At 48.0% G+C, this 20,111-nt stretch overlaps 1 protein-coding gene across 3 annotated transcripts in view; it reads right to left on the bottom strand.

Moving 5' to 3' along the window:
- Nucleotides 1–19,854, bottom strand: part of PALLD (palladin, cytoskeletal associated protein) — a 365,135-nt gene extending 345,281 nt beyond the window's left edge. For 2 of the 3 annotated variants that reach the window (XM_027548913.1, XM_027548914.1), the window contains exons 1-2: nt 19,699–19,854; nt 6,922–7,956 (exon numbers count right to left, since the gene is read on the bottom strand). In XM_027548913.1, the coding sequence (XP_027404714.1) occupies nt 6,922–7,892 (971 nt within the window). In that variant the 5' untranslated portion in view covers nt 7,893–7,956; nt 19,699–19,854. The remainder of the gene's footprint in view (nt 1–6,921; nt 7,957–19,698) is intronic. The other variant, XM_027548912.1, reaches the window with a different exon arrangement.
- Between the last annotated feature and the right edge of the window lie 257 nt (nt 19,855–20,111).

The raw sequence follows: 20,111 nt of genomic DNA, 5'->3' as shown, positions 1-20,111 counted from the left end.
TCACTTTGGTGTACACCTGAGACAACAGTGTAACTATACCTCGCACTTTTTTTTTTAAGTTCAACTTAGAGTTCTGAACCCTGGGTTAAAGTTCCAGTCTTGGATTTCTTTGTTCAGGTTGGTTTATGTCTGTTTTTTCAGTTCAGTTCAGTTCAGTTGCTCAGTCATGTCTGACTTTGCGACCCCATGGATTGCAGCACTCCAGGCTTCCCTGTCCATCACCAACTCCTGGAGCTTGCTCAAACTCATGTCCATCGAGTCAGTGATGCCATCCAACCATCTCATCCTCTGACATCCCCTTCTCCTCCTGCTTTCAATCTTTCCCAGCATCAGGGTCTTTTCCAGTGAATCTGTTCTTCACATCAGGTGGCCAAAGTATTGGAGTTTTAGCTTGGGCATCAGTCCTTCAATGAACATTCAGGACTGATATCCTTTAGGATTTACTGGTTGGATCTCCTTGCAATCCAAGGGACTCTCTAGAGTCTTCTCCAACACCATAGTTCCAAAGCATCGATTCTTAGGCACTCAGCTTTCTCTACAGTCCAACTCTCACATCCATACACGACCACTGGAAAAACCATAGCTTTGACTAGATGGGCCTTGTTTGTTAGCATTGGCTAATGGGGGAGGCTGTTGGATGACTGAAGGAAAACTTTTAAACCTGATTTAATGAAGGCCCTCTGACTCAGGAGACAGAAGACACTGCTCCCTGATTGACAGTCATTGCCCCCGTGACCTATAGTGGTTTCACAGGCGTCCATCCCAGAAGAACATACCCTGTTCCTGGGAGAGAGGAATTTCCACCCAAGACACCTCCGTGGGATCCTTTTGCTCCATCCTGAGAGCAACCTTTCAAATGGGGAATGTTAATAGCACAACTGACTGTAGTCCCCTGGCATGTATTCTTGCAGAACTGGTTGATGTTTAGCTATAAGCCAATGGAAATGAAGAAAATTATTTTCTTTGTAACACTGCCTGGCCCTGGTATTAGGTGAAGCCTCAGGGAAAATGGCCAGAGAATGGGTCTTTGAACTATGGTACTATTTTAAAATTAGACTTGTTTTATTAGAGGAAAAACAGGGTTAATCCCATTATACAATCATTTATGCCTTTATATTGGAATAAGAATTTGCAGAAGAGATGTAAGATTGTGGTTCAGAGGGAAGAACCTCAGAAAAAGCCTGTGTTCATGGAGTCAAAGCCAAACAATGACTGACTGCATGCAGACGCCCCTCCAGCAGCCCCTTGCATGGTCCCCCTGCCCACGAAGGGGGTCTTCCTGTGAGCAGTGCAGAAGGTACCAACAGCCCTCCCAGGGCTGCCCTTATCCGATCATCATAAAGGAACACTCTTTCCTCCCTGTACCCACCAAGGTGCTCAGTTTGCCCAGGGAGCACTCTACCGCAGGCAGGGCATTTCTATTAGAGCAGGTCCCAGAAGGCTTAGATGACCAAGGCCAACACAGGGGACTCTGACCAAGGCCAACACAAGTTTCAGCTTGAACTTATACAACTAGAGCAATAATAAGCCATCTTACTGAGATGACCCTCAGAAAACAGAGAATCTCTTTACATGTTTTGCTACTCATCACCCTAACTGGGCTGCATGCAGGCCTTCATGAACACCCTCCTGTGGAGAAGCACAGGATGGTATTAGGGAAGGCTCTGAATCACATGGGAGAAGGAAATGGCAACCCACTCCAGTGTTCTTGCCTGGAGAATCCCAGGGACAGAGGAGCCTGGTGGGCTACAGTCCATGGGGTTGCACAGAGTTGGACATGACTGAAGTGACTTAGAATGCATGCATGCATTGGAGAAGAAAATGGCAACCCATTCCAGTGTTCTTGCCTAGAGAATCCCAGGGACAGAGGAGCCTGGTGGGCTGCCATCTGTGGGGTCACACAGAGTTGGACACGACTGAAGCGACTTAGCAGCAGCAGCCTGAATCACAACCAAATCGTCCAATCAGGACTTGGGAGGCATGGACCATGCCTGGAGCTGACCCAGAAGGGACCCCCGTGACCCAAGGGGATTGAGCAAGGCTGAACCATCATAAGGAATGTTTAATAACAGACCTCAACAGGGGTCCTGAACCAAACAGCTTAAACGAGATCCAGGAGTACAGCAAGGGCCCCAGGGGAACCCCTCCTCTTCCCTGAGAGGGCTGAAGGCTGACAGACGATATACTGATGTGGATGTGGAATATCCAGCTGGACCTGCCCTGATGCCCTGTTCCCTTGTGGAGAACATTAAGTGTACTCCCAGGTCAATCTTCTGCCCTCCAAGCTGCACCTTTACAGTTGGAAGACCAAGCCTCACCTAGATGTCCTGAAGAAATTCTGCAAAAGCTAAGAGTGATGTTTGGATTGACAGAAGGCCAGAAAGAGCCAAGATGGCTGTCCCAGTAGCAGTAAAACTCTGTCCAGGGGACAAGGTGCTAAATTTAAGTAAGTAAGTAAGTATCAGTCATTTAGTCATGTCTGACTCTCTGCTGCCCCATGAACTGTAGTCTACCAGGCTCCTCTGTCCATGGGATTTCCCAGGCAAGAATACTGGAGTGGGTAACCATTCCCTTCTCCAGGGGACCTTCCTGACCCAGCAATTGAACCCAGGTCTCCTGAATTGCAGGCGGATTCTTTACACTATGAGCCATCAAGGAAGTCCAAATATAAAGCAACAGGCATCTAAAGAGGCACATGAAGGAAAGTATAAAGCCTCTGACAATCACCTTCTTTAAATATCAATTATTCAGACCTTGTTGATCTTCATGTAACACTTCCATCCCATCTGTACAAAAACCCAGGACCAGAGATAACTGTTCTATTCAGGATTTGAGGGCTGATGTGCAGATGACACCACCCTTATGGCAGAAAGTGAAGAGGAACTAAAAAGCCTCTTGATGAAAGTGAAAAAGGAGAGTGAAAGAGTTGGCTTAAAGCTCAACATTCAGAAAACGAAGATCATGGCATCTGGTCCCATCACTTCATGGGAAATAGATGGGGAAACAGTGGAAACAGTGTCAGACTTTATTTTTGGGGGCTCCAAAATCACTGCAGATGGTGATTGCAGCCATGAAATTAAAAGACACTTACTCCTTGGAAGGAAAGTTATGACCAACCTAGATAGTATATTGAAATCAAGGCTATGGTTTTTCCAGTGGTCATGTATGGATGTGAGAGTTGGACTGTGAAGAAAGCTGAGTGCTGAAGAATTGATGCTTTTGAACTGTGGTGTTGGAGAAGACTCTTCAGAGTCCCTTGGACTGCAAGGAGATCCAATCAGTCCATCCTAAAGGAGATCAGTCCTGGGTGTTCATTGGAAGGACTGATGCTGAAGCTGAAACTCCAATACTTTGGCCACCTCATGGGAAGAGTTGACTCATCAGAAGACTCTGATGCTCAGAGGGATCGGGGGCAGGAGGAGAAGGGGATGATAGAGGATGAGATGGCTGGATGGCATCACCGACCCAATGGACATGAGTTTGAGTGAACTCCAGGAGTTGGTGATGGACAGGGAGGCCTGGTGTGCTGTGATTCATGGGGTCACAAAGAATCGGACACGACTGAGTGACTGAACTGAACTGAACTGAACTGAAGACCAAAATATGACTAGATAAACTTTGCAAGGGAAAAGCACACAATTTCTCAACCAACTCTAAACTAGTTAGTGTTTGAAGTATCAAAAAGATAAAGAAATTTACTGCCAGATGGAGCAGAGGCATTAACTAGGGTGACTGCAGCCACCCCCAGAAGGTGCTTGTGAGGATTCCTAGGAATGGCTGAGTATTTCATCTTTGGACTCCTGATGTTGGACTGAGCCAAACACAAACATGAGGCTCTTAAAGGAAATGACAATAAGCCATTAAGCTGGACTCTGAGCTGTCATAATGTGTTCCACACCACCAAGGAGAAACTTTTAAGAGCCCAGCATTTGGTTGCCCAGGTATTTTGTGCATGAAACAGTCTTGGAGCTAACTCAATACTTAGATACCATCAGAAGGCCTGTAGCTTACTTTTCTAAACAATTGGGCACCTATATCAAGGATTGCCAGTTTGCTTCTGGGCTGTGACTGCAACCTTTCACAAGGGGCTGAAAAATGAACCCTCGGCACACTCCACATCATGCACTGCCTTTCCTAGAACAAAACAGTGGATGTGGGCTCACTTTGGGGAGATGGGGCAAAGACCAGGGCACACCACTCGACATCTGAATGTCACCTTACAGGCAGTATCAACTCTAAACCCAGCCACTCTGCTCCCTAGGACAACAGGAGAGCCTGTTTACAACTGTATACAAATAACTGAAGACCTGAGCTGACTGGTCAGCCTTTAGACATACTCTTGGATGGGACCAGTTTCACAAACAAGGGAGGGGGGCGTGCAGTTGTAGCTCATCAGGAAGCCCTGGAAACAGAAGCCATCGTCTGGGTCCATCTGCCCAGAGCTCACTGCTCTCATCGTCTCCTGCCCTGAGCCTAGGAGCTAAGAGACAGTGACCACATGTACTGACTCCAAGTCAGCCTTCTCCGTCGTATGTGTGCACGGGGCCACCTGGAAAGAGAGGTCCACTGATGTCAGGAAGGAGAGAAACGAAACACACAGAGGAGACACCAACCTTATTATTAGTAAATGCTGTTAAAATGCCAGGAGGAGCAGCTGTTGGGTGCTGCTTGGGTCACTCAAATGGATCATCACTTAACTAAAGGAAATAATTAGGTGGATCTGGCGGCACAACAAGCATCCAGAACCAAAGACCCAGATCTAGAGACCCTACCACTAACTCGAGTGTGGACCATCCTCATTGAAGCCTCAGATCTGGAAATGGATCATCCAGAGAGCATGCACAGGGAGTTCATGAAGACTGGGGACTTAGATGGCGCTCAGGACGAACAGCCACAGAGGCCAGGTTTATGATGAGTTTATCCCAAACATTTAATGGACAGAATTTTACTCATCTACACTGAGGAACCCATGATGGGAGGGCTGTAAAATGTCATGGACTCCAGCAGTTCACTGTTGGTCCATAAAGACAAATGAGCATTCAAAAGGTAAACCAAATTGCTAATCTGTTTCTGGATTGCTAATCCAGAAACAATCCTAAAACTGGGCCACCCTGTTGATAAAAGGGTTACATGCTCGAGGGACAGAACCAGAGGATGGTGGCTAAAGAGACTTCACTGTACACCAAGTGCCAGGGACACTGTAGAAACGTCTAGACGCTGGTGATGTCATCACTGTGGCAAGGCTTTCCCACATAGTACAGAGAAAGTTTCTGCAGTAACAAAGGCCTTCCTCCGAGAAATAATCCCTTGTATGGGGTCGCCTCTTCTGATTCAAAGTGACAAGAGAGGAGCTCTCATAGATGACGTGACTCAAAGGTGTCAAGGCCCTTGGAACGTGATGAAGCTCATGCTTCTTGGAGACCTCAGTCCATGGGGAAACAATGAATCATTCCTTCGCCAAGACAAGCCAAGAAACCAGAGTAACCTGGGATAAGGTCTGACCAGTTGCCCTGCTGAGGGTCAGAGTGGCCCTGAAAACAAGCTCCTATTGAGCCTGTACATGATGTTCTACAGGAGATCTTCCTGAAGGTCTCAGTGGTAACAGCACTACATTTGATAAAATGTGTACAGCGTCTCGGTGCTGTCTTCTTTTCTACACATAAATATGTGTCTAGCCCACTAGGGTTTCCCACGACGTCCCCTTGCACTGCACAATCCCCAGGACTGCATCCTCCTCACACTTGGACAAACCCACACAGTGAGCACCCGTGCAGGCATATGAAATAGCCCCTGTGACGTCCTTCTGGTTACACATCCTCCAGGAAAGCTAAAGTAGTCACACCCTGGCCACCCCACTCCCAGGTACTTTAAGTAACTCTTCAAAAGGAAACAGCTAAGACTCCACCTGGCCAAGACGAGAAGAGAGTAGCATCTCAAAAGCAGACTATTTTGACCTAAGAGTCTGGTACAGGCCTACATAAATCCAAATTCAATCACTAAAATGTTAAAAACAGGTTTTCATGGATTCCCAAAGAAATAAGGTCTGTTTTGAAGGACTGTTAAAGTTAGGAGCCATAGTATCTCAGGGTTAATCCTCTTACTCATCAAATTCTGTCCTCATTGTCCACCTCCTACATTTAAAGAGCACCGCCTGCCCCGCCCCAGACTCATAGGACGATTGCCTGAGACTTCAGAGTTCAAGGTGGAACATGCAAATATTTATTAGGTAAGTGCAAAACAATTTCATTCTTCTTATAAAAACCCACATCCCTCATCAGCAGGAAGCAGCTAGCAGAGGTCCTCAGCCCTACTTCTCTTAAGACTGAGGCGTGAACAAAGAAAAAGCAGGTAAAACATCACCGAGCTTAAACGGACATAGCTCCTTGCATAGGTGTATTGAGGAAATCTGCAGTTATTGTAGGGAGACCGCACTGTGCAAGTTCAAGATGGGTCCCCACCCCCACACCCTCCACCCCATGCCCCTCCAACCCCCTGCTCCCTAGCCATCTCCAGGATAACCACAAACCCAGCATTTTCAGTCTGCAGATATCGGAGCATAGAAAAGCTGCCACACTTGTGCTTTACAAAGCGAGGAGTCCCTAAGTGAGGATGACCCGGCTCCAGCACAAGGTGCAATACTGTGGACTATCATCAAGGCAGCTTCCAAGCTTGAAATTCCCTGGACCCTTAAATTCCACCCTGATCCCTGGATCGAGAACCAGATTTGAGCCTTGGCTCCTGTCTCCCTGCTGGTCCAGCTTGCAATGGAGCCTTTCCTTTCCTCAAAAGCCAGGGCCATAATACTTGCGTCTGTGTGCTTGGGGAGCCACGCCCTTGCCTTGTAACAGAAATCTCTTCTCTCACACTAAAGTACAAGTGAGGTCTATGCAAAGCATCTAATCTCCGCAACCAGAGTCCTACCTGACCCGAGGAGGTGGGTTCCCAGTGACTCTGCACTCCAGGTGGACCCGACTACCTTCTGCCACTTCTTGGCTCCGCAGCTTCTGGATGAACCTGGGAGCGGCTGGTGGGTGGTGGGCGCTGCGGGGCGGTGGGGATGAGGGGCTGTGGCTGGGCCGGGCCAAATCCTGGGCCACAGGGTGGTGATGCCTGGGCTCTGGGGGCCTGGCCCCAGCCTCCACGTCCTGCCTGTCCCGGGTTGGGTGATGCCCAGGTGCCGGAGGCCTGGCCTCGGCCTCGACGTCCTGCTGGTCCCGGGTGGGGCTCCGGCTGGCCGAGGCGCTCCTTGGGTCTGACGGCTGGTTTTTAGGGGACAGGTACCCGCTGTCCGGGGACGAGGACTCCCCGTCCGGGCTCCTGGTTCTGGGCTTGGCAGCTTCTCGGAAGATGGAGGTCAGCTCCTCTATGAGGGTGGCCGCCTTGTCATTCAGCGGGCTTTGGGGGCCGGCCCTGCCAGGGCGCGTGGCCCTGGGCTTGGCAGTGGTGCCGGGGGCCTTGGCCACCTGCTTCCCAGCCTTGCGCAGGCTCCGGATGTAGCTGGGCCTGGCCAGCAGGGGCGAGACTCCGGGCTTCCTCCGCGATGCGGGTGAGGAGATGTGCTCGGCTTGCTCTGCTGGCGGAGGCGCGGCAGGTACCCGCCTGCGGGCCCCAGGTGTCCCTGGGGACGCGTGCTCGCCCGGCCGGACCTCTGGAGGGGCCGGTGGCTTCCGGCGGCTCCTGGGCGAGGGGCTGCAGCACTGCGGGACCTCCTCGCAGTCGCAGTCGTCCGTCTCAGAGCTGGCGATGGCCCTGCGGGCCAGATCCAGGCTCTTGTGGATCTCCTCCTGGCTGAGGAAGGCCGACAGCCCGGGGAAGAAGGCCGCATTCTCGCCATCTTCCAGCAGGTCCGAGAGCGAGTCATAGAAGGAGTCGTGGGAAGACGTCTCGGACATAGTCGAGAGGCTCTCATGCACTCTGTCCGCTTCCACAGGAAGGCCGGTGTCTTGAACACAGGCTCTGAAGGACAGGAGACACACCTGCGTTAGTAGGAACGACTGGGTGGGTGTGTGTGTGTGTGTGTGTGTGCACGCGCGCGTATGACCACGGTACTACTCATCCACAAGTTGGGAGAAACATAAAGGGGAAAACATACTTTTAAAATCATTTCCTCTATAAATTGGAAAAGGCATCGAGCATACCTGTGTTTATTATTGACCATTTTCCTAATTTTTTAAATTCTGTTTTTATTTATTTGACCGTCTGGCTTGTGGGATCTTACTTCTGGAACCAGGGATGAAACCTGCACTGCCTGCAGTGAAAGCACAGAGTCCTCACTGGACCCTCGGGGAAGTTCCTTGTTCATTATTTTAATTTGATATTTGCCCCCGAGTGAGTACTAAGCATCTCACGGTGCTGTGCTGTGCAAGTCGCTTCAGTCGTGTCTGACTCTTTGTGACCCTATGGACTGTAGCCCGCCAAGCTCCTCTGTTCATGGGATTCTCCAGGCAAGAATACTGGAATGGGTTGCCATGCTCTCCTCCAGGGGATCTTCCCAACCCAGGGATCAAATCCACATCTCCTGCATTGGAAAGAGGATTCTTTACAACTGGCGCCTTGAGGAAGCCCAAGCATCTCACTAAAGCTCTTCAAATAATTCAGGAGGGTGACCCCGCCCTTGGTGCTGTGAGTGGTCCAGGGCTTCTGACCCTCAGGCCCTCCTCCATCGCCCCACCCACTTCTCTTACAGCTCGAATTTCATTGATGTTATGCGAATAGGAGTGTGTTGATATTTTAAGCAAATCTGACTCTGCTTATGTCACCCTAAACCACAAAATGCACTTTGATTTGTTTTCATTAGTGTTTAGTTTTTGATGAAATTTTTGAAACCTTTTTATCTCTTCCTTTCCTGGTGTGCCCATATGTGCATTCACATTCATTCATTCATTCATTAGTTAATTCAAGGAAGAGCTGAAAATTGATTACTAAATTTCAGGTGCAGAGGGACAGCTGTGCTCTAGTCAGCAAACTTCCCCGTAAAGGGGCAGATAATCACTGGACTGCTCAGCATGGGGGAGGCATTTACCAACAGCCATTATACAGATTATTTCCCTTAGAAACTGTACAACTAGGGCTTCCCTGGTGCCTCAGTGGTTAAGAATCCACCTACCAATGCAGAGGACACAGTTTCAATGATCCCTGATCTGGGAAGATCCCAGATGTTGAGAAGCAACTGAGTCCATTCACTGTAACTATTGTGCCCGTGGTAGAGCCTTGGAGCCACAATTACTGGTCACACGTGCTGCAGCTACTGAAGCCCTCGTGCCCTAGAGTCAGTGCTCCGCAACGAGAGGAGCCACCGCAGTGAGAAGCCGAAGCACCACAGCGAAGACCCAGTGCAACTAAAAATAATAAATTTTAAAAACCAACACCCCAAACAAACAGAAGACCCCAAAACTGGCAGGCCCGGTTTAGAAAGAAAAAAACTGAGGGGGGAGCCAAGACTCCACCCCATATGATGACCCACACTGTTCGTCTCACACTTGTGGTTTTAAAAAGGTGCCACTTGATGGGATCCGGTTGTCTGAATCAGGTGTTGCTTATAAACTGCTTGCAGAGTGAAAGAAAAAATAATAGCAGGAGGGCATATATAGTCCAGGTTTAATCTGTGACCCCAATATTGCTGCTAAAACATGCACAGGACTCAGGAAAGCGCTCATATAATGTGGATGGAAGGAGAGGTTTCTACGTGGCCCAAGCCTACTAGAATAGTATGCCTCAGAGATTTCCTTGTTATTCAACCAACGGCCAAATTAAGAGGCTGTAAGCAAAGAAGTACAACTGCAGACATCGCCATTATAGTTCCGAGGTTTCATGGCTTGTTCCCCACAGTGCATCTGGCAACTGTGTGTTGGTGAGAAGACATAGAAAATGCAGCACACCATGAGTGCTGGGGGCACATGGAGGGCCAGGTGGCCCAGCCAGATGAGGCACAGCTGCCACTCAAGGAGCTGCAGGAGGAGCTGGGGTGGGCCTCTCGGTGCCCTGGTGGATGAGGGTGACCTACGACTGGGAGATGGGCATCTTCAGGACCCCCAACACCTACTACAGGGGCAGCTACTTCAAGGCACCTCAAGAGCCCCATCTGTGATCCCTGTGCCTGACACACAATGAGGCAGAAAAACATAAAAACCTTGAAATTTGGAGCAGAGAAAGGTTTATTGCAGGTCCTGTAAGGTGACAGGTGGCTTCTGCCTTAAAAACTGTAAACTCCAAAAGCTTTCAGCAGAGCCCACATCTCGGAAAGGGGAAGGAGGACGTGGTGAGTTGTGGCAAATGTCTTAGTGTCAAAGCCTATGTTTTTGAGGCAGGGCACCGTCACAGTGCTCTTGTAAATGTCCACCAAATCAACTTTCCTCTCTGATCTGACAGGAAAGGCCAGGTCCCCAGGCGCAGCTGTCACCCTCCCCTGCCCCAGTCCTGGCCAAGAGAAGGCAGAGCTCAGATGGTGTCTCTCAGGGCCAGGTCCCCAGACCCGTCCAGTGGTCACGGCTGAGGGGGCCAGGCACCTAGGACCCAGCTGGCCTCAGGCTCCTCAGGACGCCCAGATGTGGGGGCAGGTCCCATGCAGATGGGCGATGCCATCAGATCACAGAGGTGGGGATGGGGAGAGGGTCACTGCCACCTGGAGGCCTGGTCTTGGCCAGCAGCCTTGGTGAGCCTCTGGAGCCCGCAGGACAGAGCCCCCAGACTGCTCCTGGGCCCCCAGCTCATTCTCTGGCCTGAGGCTGGGTGAGAAGACAGATCCACCTCTTATCTCACTGCTCAGCCTGACGACCACCACTCCCCGACAGCTGGCTGAGTGTGCCACTAAGGGCTGCTCACTGGCCGGGCCTGGGTCCCTTCACGCCTCAGACTCTGAGCCTGCTTTCAGATGATGGCGTGTCCCTGCGGCCCTTGCCTTTTCCTGCCTCCCGCTTCCACTACGTCGTGGAGGAGTTGGCGGGTGGAAAGGTGTTGGGCTCGCTGAGGAGGGAGGTGGTGCTTTCTGTGTGGGTCGCACCGCTCCGAGGGCAGCTGCCCGCTGTAGGGTGGAGGATGGAGACACGCACGTGCCGGGTCTGGTAGACGTAGGAGTACACAGCTTGGTCAGGGGCTGAGAGGTCACAGGGAGGAAGGGCAGAGGAGGTGAAATAGAGCCGGGCACGGGCAGCCCGGAGCACGCTGCTGATGGTGACGGATGCTGCTGGCCCTCAGAGGGCCCCATCCGGGCGTCAGGCGAGTGTCACGGCAGGACAGAGCGTGGTCCTGCTCAGCGCTGGGTGGGGCCTCGGGGGCCCCGCCCCCAGCACAGCAGCAGTGCTCGCTGCACCGGCCGCCGGCTCTCCCCGGCCCCAGCCTGCCCGAGACTCGGGGCCACACGCGGAGTCGACACACTGACCTGCAGTCACCTCTTCTCTCTCCCTTGCTTTACTGGGAATCAAAATAAAGCGACTTTATGGGGGCCTAAAAGGAAAGAAAATGCAGCTCACTGAAAAGCAAGTAAAGAGGGCGCGAGGTGAGTGTCCGCTGCAGAGCAGCGTGGATGGCGGGCAAGTCTGGATGAGGCTCCAGCACGTCTGTACGTCTCTGCCTGCTCTCTTCTTTGAGGGAAGCAGAATCTCCTCAAGATCCTTCTGCTTCCCCTCCATCTCCTTCGTGTCTTCCCTGTCAGTGGTTTAGTCGCTTGTTTTCCTCTAGAGTCTGTGGGTCCAGCCTGCTCAGGAGGAGAAACGTCTCCTGCGGGTTTTGGTCACTCATCCTTTCCCAGAGTGAGAAGCGGGCATGAATTCCGTTGACAACTGTTTTTTCCTCACTGACTATACAAAGAAGAAGGTGAGCCAGGCAAGGTTCGTCCTCTGTCAGGAACCTTGATCCAGGAAGAGGGATTAGACAAGGTCAGAGAAACCAAAGAGGAGGAGGGAGGGACGTGGGAGATTGACACGGGAGATCTGACGGTGGGAGAAATCACGCAAGTTTGGCCATGTCACTCCTTTGATCCCTTTTCCCCAGTGGGGCCCCCGTCCCATAAGAGGAGGTCCACATGTAGGAGGCAGGCTCCCTGTGCACTCCTGGGTGTCAGTGAAATGTGAATTCTTGAGTCTCATGCCCCACGTCACTCGGACAGGCCCTGTGTCCCTGTGCCCAGCTGTCCACTCCCTGCTGTGAACAGCTGTATTCTTCCACATCCCCACGCTCTGCACATGCAGTTTCTTTGCCCGTCCTGTCTGTTCTGTGTTTCCAACTCCAGCTCCTTGAAAACTGTACTTAATTTCACTTTTTGTTGGTGACTGCCCAGTCAATCAAATCCACTCCTTCTGAGGGCTTCCCTGGTGGCTCAGTGGTAAAGAATCCACCTGCCAATGCAGGACTTATAGGTTGATCCCTGTGATAGGAAGATCCCCTGGAGAAGGCAGTGGTAACCCACTCTAGTATTCTTGCCTGGAGAATCCCATGGACAGAGGAGCCTGGCGGACTACAGTCCCCACGGTTGCAAAGAGTCGGACATGACTGAAGGACTCAACAGCAACTTTCTTTGCAGGCATTTTGCTATACACTCATTTTATTGAACTATAAGTATGAGTTAAGAGCCCTGTGAAGGTCAGGAAAGCAGGTGTGTGAGACAGGTGTGTGACAGCCTCTATGTGGTGGACATCTGGCAGGGTGTAGGTCACGATCGTGGCAGTTGAGGAAGAACCAACCTGGTGTTTGAACCGGGTTTGAGTCCTGGGTGGGATTTGACAGGAGAGGGAGCCACACGGCCACGGCAGATGCAGACCTGTCTGTGACCCCCTCTTGCTCTCAGCCCCTGGCCCCAAACTCCTCCCTGGGCTGGGATTTCTTCAGTGAGGAGGGAGGCGTTCTGCTCTTTGCCTGGTTTTGTCACCTGTCTTATCAGTGGTCACTCAACGCCTGGGCTCTGCTTTCTGAGAAGGACTTGATAAAGTAATCAGTGTTGTGTGTTCATAACCATTAACAAGTACACGCAAACTATATATAGGTGTTACTGTTCAAAAACAAAAGTGGTAGGTCTGGAAAAAAAACCCCTTATCTATAGAGACAGTGATTTTTATGGTTTTCATTACCATCAAGAAAAGTTTGTTGTGAAAATATTCAGAACCAGATAGGCATTCCTTTTCTGGCATGTCTACTATGAGATCAGGGGAATTCTGTGAGTGTTAATACCCTTCATCATGGGTCCCAGCAAGTTCAGAGTTAAATTCTGAGTCATAGAAATACAAATGTTTTTAGTCAAAGCATGTTTCTGTCTTACTTTCTTATTCACCAGCAGTGATTCTCTGAGTGCCTACTACATGCCTCTTTTGCAGGCTGGGGACACAGCCATGAGGAAAGGGGGCTTCTCTGCCCTAAGGAGCTGCCATTTTAATAGAGAAAAATAAAAAGTGGAAGGGCTCCACTGTTGGCTCAGACAGTGGAGAATCTGCCTGCAATGCAGGAGACCCAGGTTCAATCACTGGGTTGGGAAGATCCCCTGGAGTAGGGAATGGCAACCCACTCCAGTACTCTTGCCTGGAGAATCCCATGGACAGAGGGGCCTGGTGGGCTACAGTCCATGGGGTTTCGAAGAGTCAGACATGACTGTGCGACTGTACACACATGCAAAAACTAGGAAACAGAAAATGTCAGGCTCTGATTTCTTAGGCTTGGTTTCGTCGTCAATCTTTTGTTAGTTGATCTTTGGAAACTGTAATGTGTTTTCATCCGTCGGATCATCTCCCAAAGTTGTTAGGGAACAAGTGAAGCGGCACGGGCTGGATGGGTGTTTGCAGGCTGCCGTTGGTGTCCACAGACCACAGCCGTTCCACTGTGGGGGCGGGGTGACAGTGACAGCAGGAGGACCCTTTAGCCCAGCGGTGCTTCAGACTCTTGAACTGTGCAGTGGGGGAGCTGCGGGCACCCTCCTGCAGCCGGTGATGATGATAATCACACGTGATGCCAAACTCTCAGTCATGAGCAAACATTCGGTAAAGCACAGGTTTGGGAGAGTCTGAAAAAAAACACTAGGAGGCATCGTAGCTGCCTGTCCATCTTGACCTTCGGCAAGCAGCTATCCACAGCTGGCGTATCCCAAGGAAGCATCGCTGTCAGGCGCTAACTCCTGTGGTCACCTATGTCGTTGCATCCCCGTGCATATTTCATCCATTCTTAAGGAATTTCTTGCCACTCAATTTATAGGTCATTTCTAACTGTTAATTTTATGGTGCACAACTTCTCCCTAAGTTCACATTATCTGGCCTGTTGGACACATATTCAACTATGAAATATAGAGCCTATAAGTAAGTTTTCACTGAACATTTAATATTTCTTATGCGTATCACATTCTGACATAAGCAATTTTATCTTCTTAAATTGTCTCAGCATTGCTATCTTGGTGTTTGGGAAAACACTTATTTTTGAGTTCCTCAACATGTAATAGACATATAAATGTATATGATTCACAGATGAATGCACAACTAATAGAAAAGACAGAAAGATTTTAAAATTATGAATAACATTTGTGTTTAGAGTTGCTGACCTTGGGGGCAATTATCTGAAAACAAGATCTATGTTGTCCAGGATAACCCTCTATTTTGTGGGTCAGAAAAGACTTGTGGACACCCCCTGCAGCATCTCGAGGCAAGCACATTGGCTGCTGAAATGTATTGATAAAAAAATTCCCTGACTGAGAGGTTGAGGGAGACAAAGCACCTCATGAGAAGCAACAGGGTCTTGGAAGGAGAAGAATGCAGGTGCAAACAATAAAAGCTCACCTTCCCCAAGGAATGCCATTTCCAAGTTTTGAGCTGAAGGCTTTCCCAAACTGATGATCTGACTTGCAGTGGTTGGACAGATCAGCTTTACAGTGTTATGAAAGTGATAGGCCTTCAGTAGAAATTGTACTAGGAAGTTTGAACTTGTTTCTTTTCCCAGGCCAGTGACATAATCCCATCCTCTCTGGAGATGATGGGAAGTGGCCACTGTGCCCAGTCAGCCCCATGATCATGAGGGTAAACAACTGATGTACTTACAACTCTTCTGGACCCAGACAACCCCTCTGCTTTTCACTGTCAGTTCAGTACTCAATGACTTACACAAGATACTCAACACTTTATTGAAAAGCAGGCTTTGTGTTAGATGGTTTTGCCCAACTGCAGGCTGATGGAAGTGTTCTTGGCACACTGAAGGTGAGACAGGCCAGAACCTGTGGCCCTTTGCTGTAGTGCTTGCATTGGGACAATCAACTCCTCCAGCAACAAAATACAAACAAACTATAAGGGCCTAAAAATAACTGCATGAGTGATTGGGGCAAATTATGCATGTGCATGCTCAGTCACTTCAGTCATGTCTGACTCTTTGTGAACTTATGAACCATAGCCCACCAGGCTCCTCTGTCCATGGAATTCTCCAGGCAAGAATACTGGAGTGGGTTACCTTGCTCTCCTCCAGGGGATCTTCCTGACCCAGGGATGGAACCCACTTCTCTTATATCTCCTACATTGGAAGGCAGGTTCTTTACTACTAGTGCTACCTGGGAAGCCCTAAATTATGGATGGCAAGATACAAAGACACCACAAAGCCCAACTGCCACTTCTGAAGCATTTGAAACAAAAGCAGGTACCTGCACATGCCCTCTGCACACACCAACACCAGAGGGGTGGGCAAGCCACCTAAGCCACCCTTCCAGCTCGACCCCTGGACACTCCACTACCCTCAGCCCATATAACGGAGCAGCTTGACTACCCCCCCTTAGGGAGCAAGTGAGCAAGGGAACCTGTTGTTTGTTCTCGATCCCTGCCAGTGCAGCAGAGGCCCTAGTAAAGCCTTGTCTGAATTTCTCCTCAGGCCTCTCATCAATTTCTATTGATTAAGGAGGCAAGAGCCCTGGTTAGTAACAAAGGTGGGCTGGGCTGGTAGGTAAGTGAGATGTGTTCAAAGCATTTTCAACTTGGGATGGATGTGCCGGGAGCGAGCCCCATGTAAATCCAGGAAAATCTGTAGTGAACCATTGGATCCTGAGAATAATAGGGTAAGCACTGTTTTTCTTTTGCTTATTTTGATTATCCAACCTATGGCACAAAAACATCCAATTGTTTGGCCAAAGTTGAACCAGCAAGAAATAGACTTACAGTTGAAACCTGCGTGGAACTGCCACATTGTCTTTTCCCAGTGAGCACATTACGGGTATTTACTTGAATAATGTAGATAAAGGGAGCACTTTTGTGGCAGTTTATGGAATAGTTTGTAGGTATTGATGAGCTACTACAATTTTGAAGGGGAAAAGTCTGTGATGTTAGAAAAAGACTGACAGGCAGCAAGGATCACTCAGTATTCTGAACCACAGGGGCCAGGTCCTTTAGAGAGTCCAGACAGTGGCAGCAACATTTCACAGGGCATTTAAAAGTACATATATACTTAGATATAAATACACAGGAAGGTTGCAAGATTGGGAATCAGGCAGTGGGCGCTGATTACATCTGTGGTGGGTAAGGAGTCATGCAGTTAGGGGAATCTTTGGTTGCTGTTATCTTTGTGGTGGGAGTGGAAATTCTGAGTGATTTCAATGTTTAATTTAGCATTTTGCTTTCTGTTTATTTTCCTATTTAAACAATTACTAAAAGTATTAAAAACCATTGGTACAAAGATTCAGGACTAAAAATATTTTAAAATAAAACGCAAACTATTAAAACCAAATTTGAAAAAGCTTTAAAACATTTTTTTTTTCTTGTTCTGGAAGCACATGCAGGTCCTATATGAAATTTCTTCCTTCTGTTGATTTAACATTTTTAGGTTAGGTCCAACATGGAGCTGCTCCTGCCTGAGGCCCATGTCACCAAACCGAAGCACGGGGAACTTCTGTGTCCTTAAGGACACTCTCTACTTAGTCACTCAGTCGTGTCCAATTCTCTGAAACTCCATGGACTGTGTTCCGCCAGACTCCTCTGTCCATGGGATTTCCCAGGCAAGAATACTGGAGAGGGTTGCCATTCCCTCCTCCAGAGGATCTTCCTGACCCAGGAATCAAATCCATGTCTCTAATATCTCCTGCATTGGGTTCTTTATCATCTGAGCCACCAGGGAAACCCAAGACTACTGGAGTCTCTTCTCCAGGGGAACTTCCCTACCCAGGAATTGAACTGGGTCTCCTGCATTGCAGGCAGATTCTTTACCAGCTGAGCTACCAGAGACACTCTGCTTGAAATATTTGCATGCGGTCAGCCAGCCCCAAGCCAGGCCAGCGCTGGCTTCCCAATTTATGTCCTTGCTCGTCTCACCACAAACAACAGTGACTCTGCAACCCCAGCCAGTCAAGTTATTTCCATTTTTCTCTTCCCTGTTCTCTTCCTATAAAGCTTTGTGCCTTCCTCCTCAGGGTGCAGCTCTTCCAAAAGAGGCTGTCCACTTCATGAAGGGTTAAACAAAGTGTGTTTATGTTACCTCAGTTGTCTTCTTTAATCATCATTTATTTGTTTTTTAATTTCTCCAAGTATTTAAAGAAGTTTTTATTTTATTGAGTCTTCCCAGGTGGCGCTAGTGGTAAAGAATCTGCCTACCAATGCTGGAGACGTAAGAGATGTAGGTTCCATCCCTTGGTCAGGAGGATCCCCTGGAGAAGGAAATGGGAACCTGCTCCAGTATCCTTGCCTGGAAAATGCCTTGGACAGAGGAGCCTTATGGGCTACAGTCCATGGGGTCGCAAAGGGTTGGACATGACTGAGTGCACACACACACCACCGTATGTAATGGCTTCACAATATTGTGTTAGTTTCTGCTGTACAACAAAGTGAATCAGATGTAATCATCATTTTAAAATCAATCTTCCCTTCCTTCCTTTCTTTCTTTGTAATGTTCTTTTTACCAAGGGCCCTATAGGACAAAAGGCAAATATGAAAACTTTATTAAACCCCAAATGCACAACAATTTTATCAACTATTTCTTAATAAACACATGTGGATTCCACTCTTTCCTGATCTTTAAGCAAGTTATCATCACAGGGAGGTATGGCATATTTTTTCTCCAGCTTTAAATACTCCCAGACAGTATATTGTAGCTCAGCTTCAGAGACATAACATAATAGCTGGTTTCATGCCCACAATAGTTATATGAAATGTTTCCAGAGAAAGTGTTTGCAGTTACTGGTGTCCTCTTCAGATACCATCTTATCCACCATATTGAATCTGTGGGAGCTGCTCTACTGGAATTTAACTGGGGCATAGCTGTCACCTCCAGATGCCTGAATTACTGGCTAGAGCTCAGATATCACAGTTCCCTTTGATGTCACACACACACACACACACACACACACACATATATCAGTGAAGTGCAGGCTCTTGTCTTGGCTTTGGAGATTTCAGCTGGTATCTCTTTAAGTATGTGTCAGATTTATTTTGAATCTTGACTAATTCTACCCTCTACATTTAAACAAAAATGAGGTAAAGAAATGAAAGTGATTGTAACTGTCCCATGTAGTCCAGATTTCTCTTCTACTGTTAAGTATGCTCTGGCCCTTTCAGCTTTAGCAACACAGAGTGGTTTGGACGGAGCTGGGATGGGGACCCTAAGTCATTATAGACGTGGGAATGCAGAAGGACAGACCCTGTGTTCTAGGAAATGTAATCATGTATTCACAGATACATATTGCCTAAATGAATCTCTTAGGCCTTGTCTGCTGTTTATAATGGAGGAGGAAATGACAACCCATTCCAGTATTCTTGCCTGGAGAATCCCATGGGCAGAGGAGCCTGGTGGGCTTCAGTCCATGGGGTCCCAAAGAGTCGGACCCCACTGAGCACACACGGGGATGGGCTATTCGTAATAACTTGTCAGATAGACTCTGATGTTTAAAATATGGGTAATGGAAGTGGGCTCTGTTTTTGAGGAAAAAGTATATTGGAAAGCGTATCTATCCTGTAATAAGGATTTCATTTCTGCACATTCATGATTGAGGGGACTTGGTCAGTGTTAAATTGTCAGGCAGTGGGCTCTGAGTGTGGACACATTGTTCATACTAGAAGGTAATTAGTATTTTTAGCAAATGTTGAAAAAGTAACATGAGCCTGAAATCATTCTGTATCAACGTCATCTATTGGATTCAAGACAATTTAATGTGTAACTTACAACAACATGATATAAAATTTTACTGTAAAGCTTAAATTTGACTGTACTATAATTTCCCTTGATAAGCTTTATCTTTAAAAAAAAAGGCAAGCTTTGTGCATAGATAGAATTTAAGATGTCTGCCTTTACTCTCAACATTTAAAAATTCTCTGAAAGTGTAATTAACAACTTAAATGTTACTACAACCTAAAGAATATCATTTGAAGCCATTTGTAGTTAGCTTAAGTATAGGCAAGGTTCAAATTAACAGCATTCTTACTTTCTTTAAAACAAAGCACAGACACAGACTTGATGAATGTTGGCTCCATCATTACATTTGATCCTTTTGGAATGAATAGCACCAATTTAGTTTAAGATTATTACAGACTAGGCAGTTCTCTGACAACATAGGTAGAAACAAAGCCTGCAGGTGAATCTTATACGGTCTCTGTTCTTGAGATGAGTACAGAATTCCCATTACTTTTTCTCTCCAAATAAAAGAGAAATCAAGCCATCTTCTAAACAGTGCTATATCTTCTGGCAAATGACTATAATGTTTTCAGCATTTAATAAAGAGTTTAAAAATATTGCCTTACTAGTTAGTACATTAAGACACATTTTACAGACCTTTTCGATCCTTGGCTACTCGAGGATCCCCAAAGGTGATGGCTGTCAGAGGACCGTTTCTTCTTTACCAGGGGAGCAGAGGTGGCCTCGTCTCTTCGTGACACACTGCTTGGTCCGTGGTCACTTTGAGGCAACTATGGCCTCAGATCCCATCTGTCCTCGTCCTCCACTCAGCTATATTTGGTAACTGAACTCATGTTTCCGCAGACGGCCCTGGCCAGGGATTCCAGCAGCCCAGATCCGAGGGCTGGGTTCTTAGAAATTAAAGGCTCTAAGTGTAGAGGGAACTATATTTATGGATCTAATAAACATGGGATTTACGCGTGTTTCTCTGCTCTCTGACTTTGTGACTGGAAATCACCACCTGTCTTTTAAACATATTCTCAATTAAAATGTGCAGTGTGTGAATCTAA

Source organism: Bos indicus x Bos taurus, chromosome 8 (genome assembly GCF_003369695.1).
Source record: "Bos indicus x Bos taurus breed Angus x Brahman F1 hybrid chromosome 8, Bos_hybrid_MaternalHap_v2.0, whole genome shotgun sequence".
NCBI classification, from domain to species: domain Eukaryota; kingdom Metazoa; phylum Chordata; class Mammalia; order Artiodactyla; family Bovidae; genus Bos; species Bos indicus x Bos taurus.
Note: the sequence above shows the minus strand (reverse complement) of the source record. Positions and strands in the feature narration are given on the sequence as shown.